This window comes from Ambystoma mexicanum, chromosome 1q, assembly GCF_040938575.1.
Source record: "Ambystoma mexicanum isolate Mex_15411 chromosome 1q, UKY_AmexF1_1, whole genome shotgun sequence".
Lineage (NCBI taxonomy): Eukaryota > Metazoa > Chordata > Amphibia > Caudata > Ambystomatidae > Ambystoma > Ambystoma mexicanum.
In genome coordinates, this window is record NC_090922.1 from 1530433636 (window position 1) to 1530446290 (window position 12655).

At 44.2% G+C, this 12655-nt stretch overlaps 1 protein-coding gene across 3 annotated transcripts in view; it reads left to right on the forward strand.

Moving 5' to 3' along the window:
- Positions 1-12023, forward strand: part of LOC138551039 (zinc finger protein 84-like) — a 128429-nt gene extending 116406 nt beyond the window's left edge. For all 3 annotated transcript variants that reach the window (XM_069642458.1, XM_069642459.1, XM_069642457.1), the window contains one exon: positions 375-12023. In XM_069642458.1, coding sequence (XP_069498559.1) covers positions 735-1928 — 1194 coding nt within the window. In that variant the 5' untranslated portion in view covers positions 375-734 and the 3' untranslated portion in view covers positions 1929-12023. The remainder of the gene's footprint in view (positions 1-374) is intronic.
- Positions 12024-12655: the final 632 nt, after the last annotated feature.

Genomic DNA, 12655 nt, shown 5'->3' on the forward strand with positions numbered 1-12655 from the left:
CTAATTAAGTCATTTCTCAATAAATATATTGGTAGAACATACATACATGTGCCTGATTATTAAAATATGCATTTAAAATGTTTGTTCACCCAGCCTGTGTTTTTCCTTGTGTTTTGGAGGCAAAACATTTCTAAATAAACATTAATCACATTATTCCTTCTGCATGTTACCTCTGTTCCACTAAATGTTACTATTGTAGGATCACTTCTCTTCCACCCATTAGGGTGCCTTTCCCCAATTGATGACACTTCACAGTAAAATAAGTCTCGATGTGAGGAGTTAACATCACTACTACTGAGTAGAGTATTATTACATGTGCTGCATGCGATTGTGAACGTGTTGAAACTAATGTGCATCTTCTTTTATGATAACAGGTGACTGATGCCCCAGAAATGCAACAGTGATTTGGATTCTCTGGACTGTCGCAGTGAAAAGCTTCATTGCTATAATGTGCAATTTCCAAGCATTTTAGAAGAGTGCAAGTTTGGGGTCCAGTTTCCTTTTCAGAGTATTCAGAGAAATCTGTTGATACATGATGGCTTCAGTCCATGCAACCACTTTGTGGTAGCATCCAGTAAACAAGCGTGTTCATTCTGTAAATCCTGGGGAGAGGTATATCTAGCACTAATAGACTATATGTTATGTACAGTAAGAAAAGCATTTCTCAGTTGTGCTCTGAATTTGGGAAAAGGTTAATTGAAAAAGGCTCCTCTTAAGTCAAGACACCTGACACAATGAACTGGAAAGACACTTTACATGTGCACAAAATGTGGGAACAATTGACATTTCAAGAACATACCTATTACCCACATGAGGACATAGGTGAAAAACCTTACCAGTGCACTGAATTTGATAATGGCGTCCATTTGCATGATACAGTTGTCAGCCACCAGCAAATTAAAAAAGTTGAGAAACATTATGAGTGCATAGAATGTGGGAAAGCGTTTGCTCAGAAGGGAGGTCTTATTAGCCACCAGAGAACACATACTGGAGAGAAGCCTTATGAGTGCATTGAATGTGGGAAAGGGTTTACTACAAAGGGAGTTCTTAAAATTCACCAGAGAACACATACAGGTGAGAAACCTTATGAGTGCACTGAATGTGGGAATGGGTTTTCTACAAAGGGAGAGCTTATTAGCCACCAGAGAACACATACAGGTGAGAAACCTTATGAGTGCATTGAATGTGGGAAAGCGTTTGCTCAGAAGGGAGTTCTTAGTATTCACCAGAGAACACATACAGGTGAGAAACCGCATAAGTGCATCGAATGTGGGAAAGTGTTTGCTCAGAAGGTAGTTCTTAGTATTCACCAGAGAACACATACAGGTGTGAAACCTTATGGGTGCACCGAATGTGGGAATGGGTTTACTTCAAAGGGAGATCTTACTATCCACCAGAGAACACATACAGGTGAGAAACCTTATGAGTGCATTGAATGTGGGAAATGGTTTGCTCAAAAGGGGGGTCTTATTAGCCACCACAGAACACATACAGGAGAGAAACCATATGCATGCATTGAATGTGGGAAATGGTTTGCTCGGAAGGGAAGTCTTATTAGCCACCAGACAACACATACAGGTGAGAAACCGCATGAGTGCATTGAATGTGGGAAAAGATTTGCTCAGAAAGGACATCTTATTAGCCACCAGAGAACACATACAGGTGAGAAACCTTATGAGTGCATTGAATGTGGGAAAGGGTTTGCTACAAAGGGAGAGCTTACTCTCCACCAGAGAACACATACAGGTGAGAAACTATATGCATGCGTTGAATGTGGGAAAGCGTTTGCTCAGAAAGGACATCTTATTACCCATCAGAGAACACATACAGGTGAGAAACCGTATGAGTGCATTGAATGTGGGAAAGGGTTTGCTCGGATGCGACAGATTATTAGTCACCAGAGAACGCACACAGGTGTGAAACCTTAGGAGTGCATTGCATGTGGGAAAGGGTTTGCTCGGATGCGACAGATTATTAGTCAACAGATAACGCACACAGGTGAGAAACCTTAGGAGTGCATTGAATGTGGGAAAGGGTTTGCTCGGATGCGACAGATAATCAGTCACCAGAGAACACACACGGGTGCGAAACCTTAGAAGTGCATAACATGTGGGAAAGGTTTGCTTAGATGCAACAGATTATTAGTCACCAGAGAACGCACACAGGTGAGAAACATTATGCATTGACTGTAGGGAAGAGTTTACTCAGAAGAGACATCTTATTAGCCACCAGAGAACACCTATAGATGAGAAACCTTATGAGTGCTTTGAATGTGGGAAAGAATTTGCTCCAAAAGGACATCTTATTAGCCACCAGAGAACACATACCGATGAGAAACCTTAGGAGTGCATTGTTTGTTTGTTTTATTTGCTTGTATAGCGCACCAAACCCAAAGGTATCTGGCTGCTTTTTTTAAGGTTCATGGTTGCAGTACATATACAAGATACAATAAAATATACAGTGGTGGATACAAATCTGTACAAGTATATACATGGTAGGGAGATATACAAAATGTACAGGTACAGGTTCATCTTATAGCTTAGGGTAAGATTTCACCTGGCCAAGACTGCGAGTGAACGTGTCAGACCTAGGCTAGGGCATAGTCGAGAAGGTCGCTGGGTCTAAAATGGTCACAATAGGGCATGGTGGTCTTCAGTTGGGATGTGAGAGTATCCAGGATTTTGTTTTGTTTCAAAAAGAGAGGAACACCGGGTTAGTTCTTAGTGCGGGTGGAAGCTTATTGTAAGTCTTAGCCGCAAGCACTGGAAAACTAGAACCTCCTGCTTTGTTAAGTCTAAATTTCGGAATGTTTAGACAATATGCATAGTTAGTTCTAGTAGGCCTAGTAGACTCTTTTCTGGAGAATGTGTTCATCAGATACTTAGGTGCTGAATTGTTAAGGCACTTGTGGGTAATCAAGACCGTTGTAAAGGTGATCCAATCTTGGATAGGGAGCCAATTGGGGTTACGTCGGGTTTGTGCAATGTGGTTGGATCGAGGAATATTTAGGGCAGCTCTGAGAGCATTGTTTTGCATTACTTGTAGCTTGTGCAGGTTCCTCTGGCTGGTGCCCAAGTAGAGAGTATTACAATAGTCCAGTTTGGACAGTATAAGGGCTCTTGCAAGGGTGAGACAACTATTGGAGTTTAGGAATGGTCTGCAGGCATTTATTAATTTAGATGTGTAGGCCATTGAGGATGAGGTGGCGTTGATTTGTCTTTAAAGGGTAAAGGCATAATCTATATAGAAGCCTAAATGTTTGCTTGCTTATCAACTTTGATGTGGTTACCATCAATATTGAAGGAGGAATATTTGGGGCCTAGTTTATTGAGTTTTAATTTGGAACAAATGAGAAGGATCTCAGTTTTTTCGTTGTTAAGACAAAGGCCGTAATTGGCCGTCCACACCTGAATTTTGCTGTAGATTTCGTTTAGGAGTGTGGAATCAGATTGGTAGTCGCCTGATAGAGTGATTAGTATTTGCGTATCATCTGCATAGTTCTTGTATGATACCACTAGATCTTCTAGGTGGTTGAATAGGAGCTTGGTGGATATATTGTAGAGGGTGTGGGAGACACACAATCTTTGTGGGTCTCTGCATGTGATGGGGGAAGGGTCGCCTGAGGCAGAGGGTGAAAAATCCCTCATGGATCTTGTCCGCTAAGAAAGAGTTAACCCAGGCTTGCGGCATTGCTAGAGCAGGAGGCAGCTGGGGTGAGGTGGTTAGTTAAGATACTGTGGTTGACCAAATCGAACGCTGCCAATAAATCTAGTAGAAGGAGTAGAGCAGACTTTCCAATGTCTCTTGCCTCGTCCATTTGGATTTTCAGATCCAAGAGGGCCGTTTCTTTCCCATGTCTTGGTCTGAAACCCTATTGTCTGAGGCCTAAGAGATTGTTGGTCTCGAGGTGATTTTGAATCTGGACATATGTGGCCTTGTCTAAGATTTTTAGGAGGAAGGGCACGGTGGTGATTAGCCTTTTGGGTGTTGGTACACCAGAGGGTGTCTTTCTTGCAAGAGTCCTGAGGAGAGATAGGAGATTGCAATTGTTTGAGGATGGTAAAGAGCTCCTTAGTGCTACATTTGAGATTGGAGTATCTGTTGTTTTAATTCTCCCTTTTTGTTTCTAAGATGGCAGTGTTGTATGTAGTGGAAGCAGTTATACATTTATCCTTGTTCAGTGTTGACAGGTTCTTTTTTTCAGGAGGCATCTGCGTCTCTTTTAGCTTTGCATAGTGTTTTCGGCTCGGTAGTAAACCATTTGTTAAGGTGTGCTAATGGTTTGGCTTTCCTTAATTTAGGTGGGGCTAGTTGGTTCAAGGCCTTCAAGAGATTCTGACTGTATAGTTCTACCATTGTAGAAGGATCTAAGTCCGGGGGCAACTGTTGCTGGGTGATAGGTTGAAGTAATGGGAGAATGCTTTCTAAAGAGATTAGGCGATTATTCCTGGTTAAAACTGGTGGGGCTTGGAAATCCTTGGGTGATGGTTGTTTGGAATCATAGATTTCGAAGGAGATGACATTATCGTCGGACCATGCACAAGCCGTATTGGCGAGGATTTTGGTATTGCGGTTGAAGTCTGCGACCCAGTCTAGAATTCTGCCTTTGCAATGAGTAGGATCAGATATCCTTAATGAGAAGCCTAATTCTGAGATAATATTATTTTGGGTGGCTAGTGCATTGGTGTCTAGGTTTTTGTATAGGCCAAGATTCAAGTCGCCTAGAAGTAGGATTTGCAAATTAGGTTTAGTGTTCTGTATGAGGAGGCTGGTTATGTCTTCCTCGAAGGATGATAGTTGGCCAGGTGGTCTGTAAATGATGTGGATGGGGAGCGTCCGCTCTGATAAGAGTGGGAGTTTCACAGAGAGGAGTTCTCCAGAGGGGAAAGAGGTGCTGACACTTTCTCTAATGGCTAGAGTATTTTGGCAATGATAGCTACCCCACCTCCTCTCTTAGTAGTTCTATCTGATTTGAAGATGATATACTCGTCTGTGACTGCTAGCATAAGAGCGGGGCCTGCAGCAGAGTGGAGCCAAGTTTCTGTGATCGCCAGGATATCTAATTTATTGGCAGTGATCAGGTCAGAGTTGTCTAGGGCATGAGCAGTTAATGATTTTGCGTTAATGAGGGCCCTCCAATGGTTGCAGCTTCTGGTTGTGACAGAAGAGCAAATGTATTAAGTGTCAGAATTGGACGTGAGGGAGGTGACAGAGTCCGCTGGTGTTTTACAGTAGTGCTAGAGCAGCAGTTGAGCAAAGGGGTCTGTAATGAGCACAGGGTTTTGTTGTAGTGCGAGAACCAAGTCTATTGTTTCTGCAGGAGGTAGGGCAAGGTACATTTGGGACGTAGTATGTGGCATGCATGGTAAGGATGTGCGTCAATGAAAGGTGACAGTACGACTTGTAGGATAGGCTACCTGTGTTTGGCTGGGCTGAAAGGTGACGGTTCGACTTGTAGGACAGGCTCCCTGGGTTTGATTGGGCTGAAAGGTGACAGTTCGACTTGTAGGACAGGCTCCCTGGGTTTGGTTGGGCTGAAAGGTGACAGTTCGACTTGTAGGACAGGCTCCCTGGGTTTGGTTGGGCTGATGCCCTTGTAAGTGTACAGAGGCTTGCTAAGACTAAGGTAGGGATCAAATGCACTAAGACCATAGAACAAATGTGGAGGACACTCCAATAGGTGAAGAAGGCACTGTTGAGGGCACAGTGATCGAAAGGGTTTGCTAGGATGTGACGTCTTACTAGCCACCATAGAACACATACAGGTGAAAAACCGCTTAACTGCCTTGAGTGTGGGAACTGGTTTAGTCATAAGGTAGGTTTTATTTACCATCAGGCCTTAGATACTGGTGAGAACCCTCATATGTTTAGTGAATGAAGGAAGAGCTTCTTTTGGGAGAGAGATCGTATTCGCGCCGGAGAATACATACAGGTGAGAAACCATATTGGTGCACTGAATGTGGAAAATGCTTCAGTCGGGGGCACCAGACAAAACATGCATGCCTGGGTCTGGTTCAGTTTAGTGAATGTGGAGAATACCTCAGCACACAGGATGGTCTTATCTGACATGAGAGAGGACATGTAGGTGGTGAAATCTCTTCTGCAATTGAAGGTGCTTCTGAAAGAAGGATGTGCTTCTACAATACTACTGAGCTTGGCATGGCTGTTGAATAATACTGTTAAGAACCTACCTCCACAGCTGTTCTCGGTTTCCTTTGGCACACGAATGATGGCTGATTATGATTGTTGAATCACTGCTGTTTGAAATGCATTCCTTCTGAAATATTCAGAAGGGAGACTGTACCTTCTGTATTAAGGTAACCATCCTATGGAACACTTTGCCTAAGGACTTCATGCAAAATTAATGGGCAACAACATTTTGGAAAAGCTTAAATACTCAGTCGTTAAATCAATAACTATAGACCCTCATAGGAGATATGGGGTGCCTCTTGGGACCCCAGCAGCTAGTAAGGGCTTTGACCTTAAGTGGAGGTCTCCCCCCAGCTCTCGGCTTAGCTAAGGTCTAGCGCCCTCCTCATGCAACAGGGAAGCTCCCATCAACTAAAATCGAACCCAGAGGACATCTTGTCTTTTTCAGTACTGATATTATGCTCTTGCTACATAGATTCTAAAAGTGAATTTGGAGGGGCTCCGAGTGCATTTCCATTCCCAACTCCATTGCACAGCTCTGTCAATGTACAACCCTTACAACGTACTCCCAGGTTCTTCAACACATCCATGGCAGTTCCTGTTGCATCGAATGCACATATATAGGGATGGAGAAGATTTTTCACAAAATAGAATGTCTTCCTGGAGAGAGGCGTAATGTGCATTAGATAAACGTGTTATCAATTAGCATTTCACTGCACCAACGTCTTAGAACCAAGAATGACTAACTTTGTAAAACGGAAGTATTTATTTACACATATACAACTCCCTCATACTTTCTCTCTAGAATAACACAATATTCATCGTTCCACGTGCACATAGTATTCGAACACATTTTGTTTCCCTAGTAAGCATCAAGTCTCATCTTCTGTAATCAAATCATTGTACATCACTTCTTTATTCAAGGGCATTCAAATACATGTCAAGCATATAAACCTGTCCAACTCCACCTGGGTTTTAAATCGCCTTTCCATTGACAAAGACACAAGTCCTGTCCAGTCTTATCCCTTCTGCTCCAGGAAAATCAAAGTCCCAATAGACCTGCTCTATCACTGATTCAATATGTATAAAATGGCATTGCATTTCTGAAGGAAAATCACAAAGTTTAAACCTAAAGTAATAGCTTGTATAGGCTCATCAAACCTATCCAATGGCAATTCATTCACTATATATCGGGCAATTCATTTCAATGTATATCATAATGTTCAAATGCATCGCAAAGGTTGACTACATTATTCAGTCAAGCAAACCCCATTGGAATACTATCCCAATCATGACTCAAAGGGGCATCCTAAGGCTAACACCCCATGCTCCCTCTGACAGGATCTCAGCATAACATCGCCTCAGTAAATCACCCAGCCAGCCCTTGTGTTGATGCTTCGCAACCTTCATACTCTGTCAGTTGTTATAACCCTAACTATTTCTAGATTTGACTATGGCGATGCTGTAACTTCAGGTGGCATAGAAACTGCCAACCTGCTTTTTTCATCCATCGAGCAGTGTGGCCATATCACTCTTTTTTTACAGTCCGCGCTGGCTTCCTGTGACGACCTTGGGTTTAAGGTGCTTTGTGTAACTCAGTGTGCCTTTTATGGCAAAAGTCCCCCCTTTCTGCATTAGATCCTTCCACACTTGCCTTCCCTGTACTTTTGAATCCATCCCTCTAGATGAGGAGGTGGTGTATCCTTTTTTGGTTGTTGCTCCCTATATCTGGAATGCCCTCTGTCTAAGCTTGATGAAGATCCATCTGTTCCGGTTTGTCTTTCCTTATTTTTTTAGATTTTCCTATGTTTCAATGTCCGCCTGCTGTTAGAACCCATACACCTTTAGGTGCATAAGTGCCATAGGGAAACATTTTCTTAATACAAAAATAAAAGGTAGCTCTTAATACCAACCCCACAGATAAGTGGTGTATTAACCATTTACTCCCCAGGAATTGGCAAACACTCCCTTCAGAAAAGTAGCCAAACTCCCAACTGAAAAATTGGAAGCAATGGACAAATCGGTGCCATCCTTCCTGCTTTCTCCCACTCTGTTTCATGAATATGCTCAGCCCAGTGATGCCAGCCAGGCAGTACCAGTGGATGGTGGTCTACAGGGATTTCTGCTGAATATGTAGAGAAACTATGAAGTGATGTATATTTTATTTTACATTAATTGCTAGTCGTAAAGAAGTGTGAATTACAAACTTCTACTTAAGTAAAAACAACAAATGACTTGCCTCTTTGTAATGTTTTTTTTCTGATGGATGTTCCTGCCATGGATTCCTCCTCTATGATATCCATATCCTCGTGCAGCTGTTCTCCAGACCCCGTTCTGCTGCTAGGGGGCGCTGCACAGCTCTGGATCGGTCAACGCTTCTTCACACCTCGCACCAAAATGATGCCTGGGCTAGTATAAGTAGCGGGCTGCGCCCCATGATCTCAGTTCCACCCTCCTTCCCTAGCACTCTTGATGCTGAGGGACTGTAGAACGGATGGTGTACTAGCTTCCAAGAAGAGGGGCAGGTAGGAAGTGCAATGAGGAATCTGTGGCAGGAACATCCATCAGAAGGAACATTACTGAGAGAAAAGTCTGTTGTTCTACTAATTGATTCCTTCCTGCCACTGATTCCTCATCTGATAGACTTCCGAAGCAGTACGTAATCTGGAGGAGGGAGGAAAGCAAGCACACAACATAAACCATAAAACTCTGAAGGACTGCCCTATCAAAACGGGCATCCGACCCGCAGGGTAATCCAAGCAATAATGCTTAGCGAGCGTGTGCAGAGATGCCCACGTTGCTGCCTGGCAAAATGTCCAGGACAAGGGACCCCCTTTGCAGGGCAAAGGTGTCAGCCCCTCCTGGTAGAATGGGCCCAGAGACCCTCGGCCACATCATCCACACACAGATCAAAGCATTGGACAGGGTCTGCTTAATCACAGCCCTGCCAGCATGAGCACCAGCATAGCCAACAAAAATGTGGTCATCCTTCCTAGCTTCTCGAGTATGAGAGAAATGGAACTTAAGGACCTTTTATTGGGCCCAATCAATAAAATCTTTCCTCTGCCTTGGAAGGGTGAGGAGGAGGGATGAGCACAGGAAGATGGATCTGCGAGATGCAATTCCAAGACCACCTTTGGCAGAAAGGAGGGTCTCGCTCTCAAAGTCGCCTTCTCTTTGGAAAAAAAACAAATGGGGAGGTAAAACAAAGCCTCAAGCCCACTCACCCATCTCGCGGATGCGATGGCAAAGAGGAAAATAACCTTAAGGGTGAGCAAGGTAATGGAACAGGAATGAAAGGGCCCAAATGGAGCACCCATAAGAAAAGTTGAAACTAAATTCAAATCCCACACCGGAACTACAAACTAGCAGGAAGGAAACTGGTTACACCAACCACACAAGAACTGCATAACAGTGTTGATTGTGAAAAACAAGCCCTTTTCTAGGGACCTCTTGAACACCGAAATAGTGGCAATGTAACCCCCTCAAAGTGTCAATCTGCAGGCCCACTTGAGCCGAGGAAAGCAGAAAATCCAGCACATGGGGCAGAGGACAGGATAAAGTATACAGAACCCTCTCCCGACACCAAATTGAAAATATATGCCACCTACATGCATAAACGGATTTTGTAGCTGGCTTTGGATCACTCCTTGTTTTTTAGCACCTCAGTAGTCCAGCATGAAGGTTCAGGCTGCTGAGGTTCAGGTGGAGAACTCGTCCCTCTGACTGGGAGAGCAAGTCTACTCATTGAGCACGAGGAAGCAGCCATTCCAGGATGTACCTGTCCAGCAACTCCGGATACCACGTTCTCTGGCCCAGTCCAGGGCGATCAGTGTGGTTTTGAACAGACGGGATCTCCTGAGGGCCAGCTGGATGACTGGTGTCAGCGGGCACTCGTAAAGGAGGTCAAAAGTCCACTCGACGGTCAATGCGTCCCTCAAAGTTCCCTAATGGAGGAAATTCCCTGCAGTGGAACTCGCTTCCGGTTGACACTGGAAGCGAAGAGGTCAACTTGAGGAGTCCTCCCCTAAGAGAGATCTCTTCCAGAGCTTCTTGACAAAGCTTGTACTAGTGGTAGGCCAAGGTATGTCTGCTCAATGCATCTGCTGTGATGTTCTCCCGTACGGCCAGGTGAGCCGCCGTCGGGGAGACACAGTTCTCCAGAACCACAGTCTCCTTGCATCTCTGCCCTCTGGAACGTGCTCTGCCACACTGACTACAGCTGACCAGAGGCCAAAGGAGAACTTCACCATTGCACAAGATGTATTCATGGCTCGCACCACTAGGCTGCCTGACGCCAACTCTTCCTTGCCCCATTTCTCCAGCCTTTTGCTTTCCCTGTCTGCTGTAAGGGAGGAAAAGGTAGTGCTTTTCAGGCTCACTGAAGTAGCCTGTACCACCAGGCTTTCAGGTAATGCATGGGCGGCGAGGAAAGCTGGGTCAGGAGGTGCAGGACAGTGCTTCCATGCTAGATCTGTCTCCATCCGAGTGCCTCTTTGGGGCATCGTCCAGAATGTCGCAGAGTTCGTATTGCACTCTGGAACTGGGTGGCGCAGAGGAACCCAGGGTATCGGCCACCTTTGCCAACAGGCACTAAAAAGCAACCTGAGGTTTATCTGGTGTTGGTGCAGGTAGAATGTCCAACTCCAGACCGCTTGCCCCTGGCGGGTCAGGTGCCAGGTTCAGCATGTCACCACTCCCATAGAAATCCTCGGGAAGTCTCTCCTCGCTAGAGCCCATGGGCTCCAAACCCATTGGATCTCATTGTAAATGTCATACTTCACATCAAAGTGTTGATGGGAAGTGGGACATATTCCTGCGGAGTCCATGGTGCAGCATCATTGAAGCGTGGAATGATATCATGGGGCGTGGCTCCACTATTGGCCTCAATGTCATTTCTGGTGCAAATCGCATAGAGGCTTTGGACGAACCCAACACAGAGCAGTGCCGAGCCCCCTGGGCTGAAATGTTTCTAGAGAACAGCTGTGCTAGGATACGGATATTGCAGATGAGCAATCCATGGCAGGAAGGAATCCATTAGAAATGCATCTACTGGTATTACATCAAAATGTTAATTATCTGGAGCCCTCCTGAATAATAAATATGGAGAATGCTATGTTCTCATATGGCAATTAGACAAAGCTTGGCACAACACATGTGCAAAGACTGCTTTGCAAAGGGAAAACATGGAGAATGGTATCCATACAATTGGAATCTCCAATATTACTCCAGAAGTCAGTTTCCAAGAATTGCATTCCTCACCTGGCGTGCCATCCTCGCTGAATGCTGCAGTGTTTCCAGTGTTTGTAGCATGTTCTACAGCACTGGTTTCCTTTTCATTTTCTCCTCAGGAGTCCCCTGTACTGTATTACACTATTGCCCATCTCTGTTGGAGCGTTTAGGAGATGGTTCCCTAGCCTGGGACCAACATGTGGAGGTGCAATTACACAAGGGAGGGTGCATGCCCACTATTAAAGAGCTATTTTATAAGAAATTGATTTCATGTGAAGGGCCCAGAGAAGATGTGAAGCGTTCTGTTAAATTATGTGGCTATGTGTTTTAGAAGAGTGACATTTTCAGAAGAGTCGAAAGAGCAAATGGAATAGACTATCCGCTGTGTTGTGAGACAATAAAAGTCATGCAAATTTGGAAATGAAATGGTGCCTTTCTGTCCCAATGTTCTCAAAATTCCAAGAAGGAATAATGGACATAAATGTTTACTAAATAAAGCTGGTCTTGGAGAAACTGACATGGCTAATGTAAAAGTCCCCCACCTGGGTTCATACACTGAGAAATGCTGATGAAATGAATATTGAGCTTCAGCCAATATGTCACACTGTGTTAACATTAAAGATATATTGTTAGCAACTCCATTTGTGTTAGATTTTTTTTCCCTTGTATAAACTGCATCCGGGAACAGAGGTGATTAATTTTTTTTAATTAGTAGGGTGACTGCCTCTATTCCAGGTTTATGCTGGAGTTAATGTTATTGCCCACTTTTAAACTTTCTTGTCCTGGTCATGGAGGGAGTGGGTAGTGACAAAGGAGGTGGGGTAAGAGAAAGTAGTGCTGGTGTTCGAATCTGCAGTGTGTGCCCTTCCATACCTTAACCCTCAGCTAAATGAGATGGCATTAAAGAAACAATTGAGGTAATTAAGGTAAGTGTTCACAAATCAATGGATTGATACAAAATGGAATAATCAATCCAGTAAATTAAACCCACCTTCTGCACGTCCTGTCTTTGCATAAACATTTGCTATCATGACTTGCCACTTTTCTTACAACAAAAGCGATAGATGAACTTTCTTTCCATAGGATTGTGATAACTGAGGCGTCAGGAATGATACTGGGACATAAGTTAGACATGATCTTGGCTGAAGACTTTTTTTTATAACACCAACTGGTTGGGAAAAGGCCTCGCTGTCCCTGCACTAGCAGAGCATCCCTACCTAAACTCGAAGCAAAGGATCTGTCTGTGACCAACGAAACCATCCTGTGTCCAAAG